Source organism: Hetaerina americana, unplaced genomic scaffold (assembly GCF_022747635.1).
Source record: "Hetaerina americana unplaced genomic scaffold, ioHetAmer1.1.p SCAF_40, whole genome shotgun sequence".
In the NCBI taxonomy this organism is placed as follows: Eukaryota; Metazoa; Arthropoda; class Insecta; order Odonata; family Calopterygidae; genus Hetaerina; species Hetaerina americana.
The window spans coordinates 123,044-137,500 of NW_027286986.1; the positions used below are offsets into that span (position 1 = coordinate 123,044).

Sequence of the window (14,457 nt, forward strand, 5' to 3'; positions counted from 1 at the left end):
AGCGGAGGTGATGATTTGAGACCGCCAACCGCAGGTCTGCCAGACCCTCCTGTGGACATCCAGGTTGAGGCAGGTCCTCAAGATGGCACTCTCCTCGTCACATGGCTGCCAGTGACTGTTGGCGCTTCAGGGATACCGGGCACATCAAATGGTGCACCAGTGACTGGATATGCAGTTTATGCTGATGGCAAGAAGGTCACAGATGTGGACAGCCCAACAGGTAAACAGTTTTTCATAATAAGTCAGACTGTATCTGTGAATCCACTTTAGGCAATCCTTAGTAAATGTGGGGAAAATTATATGTGTGCAGCAGAATTCAATTCTAGCATTTTCAAACTTACTGCAAAGTACTTTTTCTGCTTTATTTTGTATCATACCCAAGAAAGTGGTTCATTATTTTGCATCCAAAAAATTTTGTGAGCACTGTGATTGGAGTTTGAAAGTGGTTTTCTGAGGACCCCTTCTTTGTCAAGGTTACTCCCTCCCCTCTGTCTTTGTGACTTGTGGTTGCACTGGCCGAAATGTTCATTGACTGCCAAAACAGGCAAGTTTGAACTGTCCTGGTGAGTGAAATCTTACCCTTGCCGGTAATTGTACATAAGAAACACTTGGCATTGAAAAGAAATAAAGATGGCTGAAGTGGAAGTATGGTTTGCGAAAAGGAGAAACTTAAAACTAGGAATAAAATATGAAATCTTATCCTAACAAGAAAGGAAAGTGTGGAGTAATAGTCCAGGTGGAATTGTTAAAAGCTGTAATCCTGCCCTTATGCTGAACCACAATTATATATTTAATAAAATGTAATATTTTCAAAAGCCCTTTTCACTGCCTGACGATGTGCTTTTTGCTGAATATTTGCTATTCAAGTGTGGCTTTTATGATCATTACAGGCTATCAGTTTGAAGGCTTCGTTGGTCTTCAGACTCTCTTGTTACTTAGTGATATGTACACTCTCTCTTAACCAATTGTACAGGCATCTCCATCTCTTATATGATTCATCTTTCGACTTACTTAGAAATTCTTCTCCTATCTATTTTTCTTTCAATTATGATCATCTTCAAACTACCCCTTCTCAGGATCTGTACAATTTGTTTTCTTCTTCTTGTAGATTTCTTCCATAGCCTCCTCTCTACACTTACACTGTGGGCCACACATTCATTATCAATGGCAATCCATTTAACTTTCGTCATTCTTCCGAAGTCCCATGGCAGGCATAGAAAAGTGAACACTACTACATTAAAACAATGTAAATGAAACGTAGCGGTATTTATAAGATGGCATACAATAATGTTTATAAGATAAGGAAAGGTAACCTTCGGGAATGCCACTATCAGATAAAAGCATGCTAACTAATATGTAACTACATCACTGTAAGACCTGGAGAAATAGTATCTGATAAACTATATGATCAACTTCTGAAATGAAAACTCCCACCTCTTTAATCTTACCATAGAATTGCTGTCCCCTCAATGGGATCAAAGGGTAAACTCCCAAGAATATATTCAATATGCTATTCATGCATTCGTTAACTTTTAGAGGAATCCAAAAACAAATATCCTAAAGAATATTTTGCATTCCCAAATTTTAAAATTCATTATAGAGTAACAGCCCTTTCTGCTGATATAATTTCAAGTTTGTCCCTTTAAGTTGATGCACTGTTACAACCAACATTATCTTGTTGATAAATTACTTTGTAAAAGATTGAAATTACTACAGACTACATTTAATATGGCGGCCGCTGGTTGTGGTCTGCTAAGTGGTGTGTGTAACAACTGTATCGATGTTACGATTCAATGCATCTACTGCCCTCGCAGTTTTCATTCTAGGAAGTAGAGAAAAAGAACGACAACCTACTGAATTCCTCCGTTGAAACTTCTAACACCAATACCACCGATCCTTCTAGTCAAAGTGCGCATCATTTACGTGATGAATTGGGTGGTGATAGTGATAATGTGAATTCAGCTTCAGCTAGCAACGACGCTTTCACTATCATCAAAGCTAAACGCAAATGTCACCTAGCCCCGAACATGGGCACTTCTATCAAGGAGTCCTCGCTTAAGGGCAGTCCAAAACTCTCTCATGTGCATATCTGGAACCTTCCCAAAAGTACCACGAAGGAAAGTGTACTTCAGTACATTAAAGACAAATTGCCGGACTCTGCAAATGTTACTCCCGATATTGAACAACTTGTGGTTACACGAGGGGAGTATGCCTCATTTCACATTACTGTAAGTGATGATCTGGATGCTAAACTACTCACGCCTGGTTTATTGGGGAAACTTTTTTTCCCGACCATCGCCCAAAATTACAGGTGAGTTAGCGTGAAGTTTGAATGTCCTTCATGTTAACATTCAGTGCCTGCAGAACAAACAAAATGACATGGAAGTGCTTATCTCTCATCACCAGCCTGATGCAATTTTCATTAATGAGCATTGGTTCACGGCTAATAAACCCACTTCTTTCAAGTTCTATATTGCGGCCGATGCTTTCTGCCGATCCACACGCAAAAATGGTGGAGTTCTAATTCTTGTTTTTGTGAACTTAACCTTAAGCTCTGTAACCATTCCATATAATTGTCTCAGTGTTGGACCGGTATTCGAATCCAGTGTGACTATTGTCCACTTCTGTGATATTAGTTTTTTTATCTTAACTATATATTGCTCTCCCTGTGGTAATTTCAATGTGCTTATTGATAAATTTTCCAGGATGCTGAACGATGTTCATAACTCTGTTGATAAACCCCTATTCATTGTCACATGGTGACTTTAATTATGACCTCCTTCATAGCACCAAAGAAAAATCAGTACTATTATATGTTCTTTCCCTGTATAACTTAAATGTAACTACTGACAAACCCACCAGAGTCAGCTCTACTTCTGCATTTGCCATCGATCATATTTTTACAAATATTGATTTGTGAAAACCGAGGTTATGATATCCCATATTTCAGACCACTCTCCATTACTCTCCACATTCTGCATCAATGCCTCCGACAAGATTATGACAAAATACAGGAGAAAGTTTTCTGATGAGGATGTAAATGCTTTCTGCGACCTGCTTATGTCTCATGATTGGACCAATGTTTACTCCATGAGCTCCTTTGAAGATGGTTTTAATTGTTTTTACTCGACCTTTTCATCCTATTTTGATTTTCGTTTCCCTGTATTACGCGTTAAAATTAAAAATTCGTCTCTGTCTAAGGGCAGAAAGTCATGGGTCACTGATGAAATCCTGTATGCATCCAGGGTCATGAAAAACATGGATCACTGTTACAAAAACAGATCGGTCCCTATTGAGCCTCTCAAATACAAGGCAATGAGAAAGAATTACAAATGTCATCTTCAAAATGCAAAAAGAACTTTTAATGATCGTAGAATATTTAATGCTGGAAACAGATCAAAAGAATTATGGAAAATTATCAAGGAGTCAAATTTCCTGAATCGTTAACCCCCAATCTCAGATTACTGGTCTCTCAAGGTAATGAACTTGAGGATAGTTCTGATATTGCCATGGCTTTTAATGACTTTTTCACATCACATCAGTTACCCAACTGTAGCAAGTAACTCAAAAAAGCTTTCATAGACAAACATCAAGCCAATGCAATTAACTATTTCTCCGCCCATGCTCTGACATTGAATTAAATAATATCTTAAACAAAATGGGAAATAAGTACACCCCTGGTCCAGATGGCATTCCTTTTATCATCATTAAAAAATCCTTTGATGTCATTAAACCCCCTTTATTATTCTTAGTCAATGAATCTCTTAGGCTTGGTCAGTTTCCATCATCCCTTAAAAGCACCAAAGTCATCCCCCTTCATAAAGGTAAAGGAGATAAACAGCACATGAGCTCTTATCAACCAATATCTATACTTAATCAATTCGGTAAAATTTTTTAATTAGTTTTTTATTCTTAATTAATATCATACCTGGAATTGCACAAACTTATCAACCTCCCAGCATGGATTTAGAAAATCCATGTCCACTACCGCTGCTACCTACCATTGTATAAACAAAATATTGTCTGATCTAGACAAAAAACTGGAATTTCTTGTTTCATTATTTGATTTCTCCAAGATTGTCTCAATCACCATATGTTACTGCTGAAACTTCAAGAATCTGGCATGAGAGGTACTCCACATAATTAGATTAAATCTTTTCTAAACAACAGACAACAGAATGTAAGTGCTACAAAAGATGGAATATCTCATGTATCGCCTGCAAAAAAAATATCCTGCGTGGCTCCCTAGGGATTTAATCTAGGCCCATTGCTTTTTCTCATATATATATATATGACCTCCCAAGGATGCTTAATTCTGTGCCTAACACGCTTCCCATACTATATGCTGATGACACAAATGTATTACTGTCTGCCTCTTCAATCAACGGCCTGGTATCAAGTGCTAACAATATTGTCCACTTTTGAAATGTAATGAATTAATTGACTTTGTAATTCCACATACTTTATAAAGTACAGTAAAGTGTGTGGAATTACAAAGTCAATTATTTCATTTCATTTCAATATGTTATGCAAATTCCACAAAGTTACGCCTGAGACAACAAATATTGTCCACCTTTTGCAAGAGTGGTGTGATCGTAATTCATATTAATACGGATAAAACAAATTTAATAAAATTTGTAAACAAAAATAAACCTCTAACAGATATTTCAGTGTCTTTTGACAATGCGATTATTCCAAGGAGTGATAATGCCTCCTTCCTGGGTGTTACCCTGGATAGTAGACTAAACTGGGATAGCCATATTTCTAGTTTACGCAGAAAACTCTGTTCTGCTGTTTGGTATGTTCTATCAGGCTAACTGTCAATAATGAAGTACTTAGGTCAATATATTATGGTGAGTTTTACGCCCAGGTAATTTTTAGTATCCTTTTTTGGGGCCAATGTTGTATTTAAAATCCAAATAAGGATACTAAGACTAATATGCAATGTACCCCTTAGAGCTCCATGTCGCCCTGTCTTCAAAAAACTTTGTATTCTCCCTCTTCCCTGAGTGAATATGCTAAGTGCTATTGTTTATGCTAAATGCCATATTTCATTATATGCCACTAACAATAGCATTCACAACCATTATTCTAGGACCTCTAGTCATCTACATGTGAACTTCGTAAGAAATTACAAGTCCAGTTTTTCCTCCCCAGAACATGGGACTCGCATTGTATAATAACCATCCTCAGGTTATCAAGAGTATTGAAAAAATGTCCACTTTTAAATTTAAAGTGAGGGAGTTTTTCATGTTACTCATTCATTTTTCATTCTACTCCATTGATGAATTTCTGAGCATGTAACTATGTTTTGTATGTATATTATATTATGTTATGATCATTGACGTGCCATATATCTTGGAACATGTATGTACCCAGATCCTCAGGCAAATAAAAACTCTCAATAGTTTCAGCCTCAACTTTGTGGAAGTTCATTTTAATAAATGAAAAAGAAAAACTTTGTTCCAATCCACCACTTTGCCAAAAAGTGGTGGATCGGAACAAAGTTTTTCTTTTTCATTTATTTTAATAAAAACTATTATTATTATTGATAATTTTATCTCTTTCTTGTTGCAAATGTAGGTGACCATGCCCTTATTGACATCAACAAGTTAGTGGGGCTCAACCCAAAACAGGTGACTGTCAGAACAAAATCAAAAGACAGCCAGTCATCAGACAGCGTTCCTACACCCATCCCGAACCATGTACTCAAAGGCAAAATGTTAAAGGTAAGTCGATCAATACAAAATATTGCCTTGTCATATTGTGCATGCAAAGAGTAATGCATGCATTTATTAGAATTTTATAATATTTTAAATATTATATGTAGTTATAACTGTGAATGAAGTTATTTTACTCAATGAATTATTCAAGATTTATGTGTTTATGGGCTTGTAAATGTCGACTTTTGGCTTTTGTGAGTCAAAAATAAAACACTTGTAAATTACATGAACTTCCAGATGACTAAAAGTGTTGCTTCATTATTCCATGGATGTATTAATTAAGTCTCTCTCTGATCGTTGATTGGCATGAAGGTCCACATTGTGGACAGGTTGGATATATTATGCAGAGTTAAATGGCTATATTTTTGCGTAAAAATTCTATCAATACTAATATTTTTTGCTAGAAATTGGTTTAGCATAATATATTCCTCTATTATTAAAAAGGTTACATCCATTATTATGGACTCAACTTGGTCAGTTATTCAGTTTATTCTTGGAAACAAATCACTCTACACAGGTTCATATCCACAGTTAGAAACTAATTTTCATATACTTGTACTTTACATAATTTTCTCGTTAATAAAAAGACTGACCTCAAAACTTATTCTAACAAGCAAATGGTAATTGATAAATTAGGAACATAAAGACTGCTATGCATTCAATGCACGTACATTTGAATTTCATTTTTTTTAAGTGAAGCCTGAGCACCAAGCATTGAGATTTAGTCATGCCTTTCAATTTTTTATTTTATTTTGTGTTCTGAAGTTATTTTTGGTTGCTATTTAACAAATTTCTTGCCAAAAATAAACACATTGACTGCTTCAATAAATATGAATGTACTTAAATATCCTTAGAAAGAGAATTGGTATCATAATTGGAATAATCTAATTTTGTGGTGCTTATGTGTCATTTTGGGAGGTTGTGGCAATACCTGGCATTGGAATTGGCCTTGATAATGAGTCTTCAGTTTTAAGTTACATCTTATTGATGGGATGAGTCTGCATACATACTGGAAATCTTCTGTGCGCAGCAGTTATTCAACTAAGGATCAAAATTTCACCTAGAAGTCCTCATAGACCAGAATTAAATCATATAATCTCAGTATTTTACTATGAATTCTTTCTTCAGTTGAAATCCAAGTCTCATAATTAAGAATCCTAATTATGAGATGTATAAGGAAATGTGTAAGTGGAGAACATTTTTCCTGTAGCACATCAGTTATCTAATTATGTGCAAAAACTCATCGAGTCATCATTACAATCTTTTAAAAGTTAAAAAGACATTACCTGACTTTAATTATAGCTTGATCCTCAGTACATACATGGGTATCCATTTTATGAACATCTACTTACAAGTGAAAAACATCCATATGCTTGTTTGTTTTTCATTAGGAAGCCTCATTGAAATCAAGCTTAAAATTCTACAATTTCTGTGCAAAATGAGTCTTATTCCACTTAAAAGTAGAGAGAAATTAGTTAGTTCATAATATGGAATGATATGCAGTAGAGAAGAAGTTGCATATCTGCATTTATCCATATTTGACAGTAATCAGAGACTAATATCATTCAGGGTCTTGTTTATTCTCATTACAGATAAGTCACTTTTGCAGTTTATTCTGTTATGTTTTGATTGTCTCATAGGTCATGCCTACAATAATTTACTGTTATTCTGCATGCAATAAACAGATTTGAATGCCTATCTAGGTTCTTGTATAATGCAAACTCTTTTTACTCTCTGGATACCTCTGGTGGTCTCTGTGCTCCTTGGGACCCTGATGAGGCCTTGGTTTGACATCATTATCATCAAATAATACAGTAAAAAATAAAAAAAAACAAAATGTAGAAGCTTAGACTGCGGTTGAGTCCAGTAAAAATTTTCTTTCCATTAATTTTCAATCCAGTGACACAGATTTTGATGATTGTGTGGTTAAGTTCTTTGTACATCACAATATCTTTCACTCATTAAATTTGGTTGCAAGCCATAATCAATGATTAATACTGCAGTGTATTTACTGAAATATTTGTACACTTAGGCTGGAACCCCTCTAAAAATGCAAAATATGAAATAATGGTAGGGAAATATGCAGCTCCTCTTCTACAAAAGTTAGATAAAAGTTCTACTCAGAAAAAGTTTGTAGGGTATGAAATACAATGCAACAATTTCAGAGTGTAAAAATCATTCGCCTTGACTGGGATTCGAACCCAGATCCCTCAATATCCGGTCGAGTGCTTTAGCCACTTAAGCTACCGAGGCGTCCTCTTAAAATCTGAAATTTTGGGGCTTTTAAAGGAACTAGATGTTGTGACGAAATACCATTCATACAATGTCACAGGCATTCGTAGTCGTGCGCAAGGCGCCGCAGTCCACGAGGTTATAGCCAACTTTAAACACTTACGGCGTTTTCCCTTTGACAAATTCCAAAGAAACTGCGGGAGATGCCACAACAGTAACTTTTAACGGAGTCATCCGCTAATGTGCATTTCAATGCAACAATTTCAGAGTGTAAAAATCATTCGCCTTGACTGGGATTCGAACCCAGATCCCTCAATATCCGGTCGAGTGCTTTAGCCACTTAAGCTACCGAGGCGTCCTCTTAAACTCTGAAATTTTGGGGCTTGTAAAGGAACTAGATGTTGTGACGAAATACCGTACATACAATGTCACATGCATTCGTAGTCGTGCGCAAGGCGCCACAGTCCACGAGGTTAAAGCCAATGCATTGAAATGGACATTAGCGGATGACTCCGTTAAAAGTTACTGTTGTGGCATCTCCCGCAGTTTCTTTGGGTATGAAATATATTTTGGTGACTCATTCACTGGGTTTCCACTTCTCAAATAGCATTAAAAGGAAATTATGGAGCTGCTAGTTTGAAAAAAGATGACGGAAATCAAAATATTGTCCCATTAGGTCTTAAATAAATGTTTGAGACTTCAGGATTTCTTCAGAAGTATCACAGCATAAAATATGGATGCATGATATTTATGTGTCATACCATTTATCCAATTATATTCATATCATGATTTTCTCATACAGAAAAGGTCATGGTTTGCAGTCTTCATCCATTTGCAACTTTCAAGTGTTATCATTGTACACATGAAATGAATTAAAAGGGATTAACATTATGATTTTATTTAGGTACATAGTTGTTGGTTATACGAGGGTCATCCGGAAAGTAGTACCCGTTCGTGAAATAAAGACACAAAAGTAAATATTAACAAACATAAAAAATTTTATTTGAAAGAGGATACTTTAAACTACTTCTCAACATAATCTCCAAGCAAATTAAGGCATTTGTCATAACGTGTGACAAGTTTCTGTATTCCTGCTGCATAGTCCTTCGCCGCCAGCTCATTGAGATACGCGAGGGACCCATCTTGCACAAATTTTTGCATAATGCAGATGGTGTTTAACAATTTCATGAACAATTGTTCGAGAAACATTGGGAAAATGCTCACAGATGTCATCAATTGTGACGCGCCGATCGTTCCTCACGAATTCGTCAACTGAGCTCACCAGTTGGTCTGTAATGACAGACGGTCTCCCCGAACGCTCATCGTCGTGTGTGTTCCCCCTCCCCATGTTGAAGTTGCGACACCACCGCCGAACAGACGACTCGTCCATTACATTGTCTCCATACACCTCCTTTAATTGGCGATGAATATCACATGGGCGAACGTTTCTTGCATTGAGGAATTTAATCACTGCCCTCACTTCACAACTGGCGGCGTTCTCAATTTTTTTAAACATTGTAAACAATCACAGAAACAACACAGGCAATGCTAGCGTCACGCAACTTGGCTCAGAGAAGGCAGACAAGCCACTGAAGCTATCTGACCTCGTCCAGCGGCTACTCGCGTCATCAGCACTTCATGCGGCACGAACGGGTACTACTTTCCGGATGACCCTCGTATTATAGCCCATTTAATGGTTTATAATGGATAGTCAAAAAAATCAGACTTATTAATTAGAATTTTTCTTTCACTGCTTTTACCTGCTCCTTCCATTAACTTACTCATTATTATTTTGAATGGTACCTTTAGGTGAGTTAAGTGTTCCAAGTATTGCCCCCATGCTACCAGGCAAGGTACTCTGATTTAAATTAGCTTAGGATTGAAAGAAGTCTATCCTTAAGTAATTATTGATTCTTTGCTGATGTTTCGTGGTAAATAATGAAGAGGAAAGTCATTTTTTACCCTGACCTTGATGTTCCTTTTTCATTTCCTATTTTGCACAAATTTTCATTTAGATCTGAAATGAAATGTAAGGGTTCTGCTTTTTGATAAGTCCCAGCGCTAAAGGAATAAAAACATACATTGAAAAGATGGACATTTCAATAATATTTTGTATTCATGGAAAGACCTATGTTTGAAGAATGCAATGTAATGCAATAATAAAATTAATCATTTCATATCATGGTCTTGCTTGAATGAAATTAATATTGGAAGTTGTATGCAATTACTATTTAATGATATTTAATTTACTTACGTTAAAAACTGGTCAGTTGAGAGTATAGGGAATGGCCATTCAGTATTAGAGTACAAATTTTGAAGTTAAAGTGATTGCAAAGGCTGCTATAACATATCATGATTTCTTTTGTGTTTTCATCATGAATCTGAGTTATAAAGTTTTAAAAAGTTAGCTTAGCTTGCCGTGAGAATCACTGAATTCAACTGTATACATATGTATTTATTTTTTTCTTTCTAATTTTGTAAATTAAATTGAATTGTAATTTAAATACAAGAAGTTCATTGTTTGAATACTATTAAATTTCAAAATTTTAGACTCCAGCTATATTGTGGAGTTGTTTAATAGATGTACAAGTTTTTCCAAGAGATTTTCATCCCCTCTTGTAGAAAAGTAAATCATTGCAAAGGAGCAGAAAATATTAATTCTTTGCATGGAAGATTTTACTGGGTACAAGTAATATAGTCAACAAACTTGAACTGGTTAAGGTTTCAGAAGGGTTAGCTCTGGCCAAAGGATCTATTTGGTATGAGGAAGTTTATATTATTTAAGTTTTTAGTTCCTAGCATTTTTAATGCAGCTAGAGATTTTTCACTCCTACAAATAATTGTAATTTAAAAACAATTATTGACAATATTTGTGAAAAGATTGTTTTGAGTTTAAAAAAATAATCCATGCAGAATAATTTATGACCTTCTCAAGAGCATCTGTAATGGTGAGGTAGGTATACTAGTCTGCTAATGAACAGAATGGTTTCAGGCGTCGCTTTGTGGAAGCGAATCATTTCAGAAAAATAAATACTTGGTTATTCGACATATATTTTTTATTAAACACGACCCGGGTTTCGACTTACAAATGATTGACCCTGATGATGACTTTGTGAGTCGAAACCCGGATCATGTTTAATAAAAAATATATGTGGAATAACCAGGTATTTATTTATCTGATAGTCTGCTAATGCTGTGTGCTAGTTTCTCTAGAGTTATCCCTAAGCATAGTTGCTTCTACATTCCTCAGAAGAAGTTGACATTGATGAGTGAAAGGTTAACATTTATCTTTGTTTTTTGCTATGCCTACTGTTAGTTTTGCTATGTACCCATAGTTTAGGCTGCAGTTTTCATCTGCATCGTATGTGCCAGGCTGTAGTAGCATGAATAAATATTAGTGTATTCCAATCACTTTATAGATAATAACTAGTTACCTTGATTCAATTGATTTTTTTAGGAGGCTTACCTTAAACATTGCATAGCTCCTTAGATTCTCCATCCACAGTCCCTGGGAGAAGAATATGAGTGGAGAGTATTTCCTCCTGCTGTTTTTTGCTTAGAACCTATATTATGTTGCTTTTTGTCTCACTTGGTATTTTTTTTGAACTGCTTTATGAGCTGCTCACTCAATATGTATATTGTGTTGGCATGGGTGAACATGGATGTACATATGGATGCTTGCATGTGTCCCAGCTCCCTGATGAAGGTGACTTGGATGACAGACCCTCAGAATTGTCTGACATTGCAGAAGAGCCAGAGGAAGAGATTACAGAGCAAGTGGAGGTAAAATTAAAAGATTCAGTCCATTAAAGATGCATATGGGTATTTGGAGACAGCAACCTCTGCATGTTGTTTTGAATAAGAAATTGATAAATTTACCAATATGAATCCCATTTGTAATTAGGACATGCAGATTGACAGCTCATGCTTTTCATGATAGGTCAAAGTTTCATTTTTCTCAGCGAGCTTTTCATATGCAGTCATTTTTCCCTTGCACTAATGTGATGCTGGACTTCATTGTTTTAATACAAGTGCAATTTAATATATTTTATTATTATTCAGTTTTCCAAAATATTGTCTTTTGGTAGAATCGCAGGACCTCTCCTTATGAAATAAGAATGTCACCTTCTCAACCCACAATTTCAACATTTAGTCTTCAGGATTGCATTTTGCATATCACTCAAAGAATCTGCAATATGTATCTGTTTTCTTGACACTTGCCCAGCTCACCCACATTATTTTCCACCATTGGAAAAGTTTTAATTTTGGTCTGGTTGAGATTTTGTTTTTCATTCCTTTCCCCATCAATCTTTTTATCTTTATTGAACACTTCTTTCAGATACATCAAGTCCTAGCATATGAGGCTTCCAAGCTGGTTCATTCTCTTGTATATAATTGAAGCTTTCAAAAGTTCAGAGTTACAATCCTATTAAGGCTACCTCAATTCCTTGCACAAGTAATTCCTTCACTTTACCATAAATCTCTCAAATTTGAATCTTGGTATAAAACTTATCTGAATTGAGAAAAAATGAAGAGAAAGATAATAAAAACACTTATCAAATAGATGTGTCATTTTTCAAAAGTATTCATAATATATAATGCAGCAAAGCTCAAACATTCAACTAGCCACAACTTTCTCCTGTATCATGTAGTACTTCAGTGATGATTTTAGCAATTAAATGCATTAGTATTTACTGTATATGGTAATAGATAACCAATTACATTCAAACAGTATTGTTGAAATATTATAGTTAGTATAGTTCATTTAGCCATTAAAAGTATTTGAGCTAATACTGCAAATAATCCTTAAATTGTATATCAAAGTCCTTATGATGAAACAACCATATATCTACATCTTCATAATACCCCGCAACCCACCGCAAGAGCATGTGGCGGGGGGTGTTAGGTCACCAACCGTAAAAAGGGACAATACCACATGCAAAACAACAACATGGAAAATTACGCCCACAGCAGCGCACACACTCATGCAAAAATACCTTCATCCAACATTCATGCAAACATATACCATAAATCAACAAACAACTGCACCCCAGGGTGCAGCATGAAAGCCATCCAACAACATGCAAGCCCAAAAAACAATCTACCCCCCACAAAGACAGTAAAAGGCAGGGAATGCGACCCAACGTTGCAGGTAGCAAGAATTTCCTCCTGCGGAGAGGGAAGAGGGATTAAAAGGGAGACTAAAAACAGATGAACGGAACACTAATGAGGTCATTTGGTAAGAATGGGTTATGATAACAAAATGCACGAGGTTAGTGAAAGAGCATGCATTTAAGCAGAACTAATTATTCCCTTGGCACCGAGGATGGCAAGTGGAATTTTCGCTGCCTATAACCCTGCAGTTACTATCCCGTATTGTCCGCGGGAAGAAGGAGTCCTTGAGTCGGCTAGTTCTCTTGTCTATTTCCCGAATTTTATATGCATGATCCAAGGGACCAAAGTATATAGGAGTGTGAAAGTATGCATATATGCAGTGAAATCTTTGCAATCCATTTAAATTCTCATTTGAAAGTCTATTTGGCCAAATTTTCTTCTGCTTAGTGGTTAAAAAATTATATTTTCTAATCTATATTATTCAGAGAAAACAAATTTGAACTTTTACTTAATGAAACTTCAATTTATAAGTCACAGTAGAATGAATCTTAGGACATGTAAATGATAAATTGGCAATAACTAATTGAGAAAACCAGATTTTTCAGATCCTATTGCCTTCCGACCCATTTCACTTCAAAAAGTCCACAAAGTTGTAGCAGTATTGGTCCAATACTCCGCATGTAAAAAGAAACATGCTAAGCATAAAAAAATGCCAATTTTGTACAAAATTTTTCCCAAACGTTGGATCTTATCCATGAAAGCTATTTCAGTTGAGGGATGTCTTTGTCCAGTATTTATAACGTTCAAAAAATTTAATGTGTGGCCATTTGAAATATTTAAAGTCTGATGAAATTTCAGAACAAGCACAGAAAGTTTATCATAGTTATTTTATAAATGGAGGAAGGCCTTTGGAATCTAGAAAAAATATGCAAAATAATACATAACCTATAAAAATGGGTTAAAGAAAGAATACATTAAGAATAAAAATCTGAAACTAACTGAAATACGCATTTTGAATGATATTTTTTTAGGCTCAAGATGAGCTTTATTAAATATTTTGCCTCAGTTTTGAGTTGGGTATATCTTTGGATTTTGGGAAGTTAAGTCAAATTGTACTTATTAAAATATCAACTTGAATCTTTGGCTTGGATGTCATTCAAAGACAAGAAAACCCAAATATTTACATACCTATGAACACAATAATTTAAAGAAGATACTCGCAAAAATAAATTAGTCTGGAAGCATACATTTCAAATTGCATTCTATTTTATACAGATCTACTACTGTTACAGTTATTTCATCTCATAAATTCATGAGAAAAAGAAGAAACACATAATTTCTATATTTCATTCATTATAATACTGAGTACTTCTTTATTCTAATACAT

At 35.3% G+C, this 14,457-nt stretch overlaps 1 protein-coding gene across 19 annotated transcripts in view; it reads left to right on the plus strand.

The window, feature by feature from the left end:
• The window catches only part of LOC139692755 (RIMS-binding protein 2-like), a 133,775-nt gene that overhangs the window by 61,442 nt on the left and 57,876 nt on the right, over positions 1–14,457 (plus strand). For all 19 annotated transcript variants that reach the window (XM_071591010.1, XM_071591011.1, XM_071591023.1 and 16 more), the window contains 2 exons: positions 35–220; positions 5,584–5,729. In XM_071591010.1, coding sequence (XP_071447111.1) covers positions 35–220; positions 5,584–5,729 — 332 coding nt within the window. The remainder of the gene's footprint in view (positions 1–34; positions 221–5,583; positions 5,730–14,457) is intronic.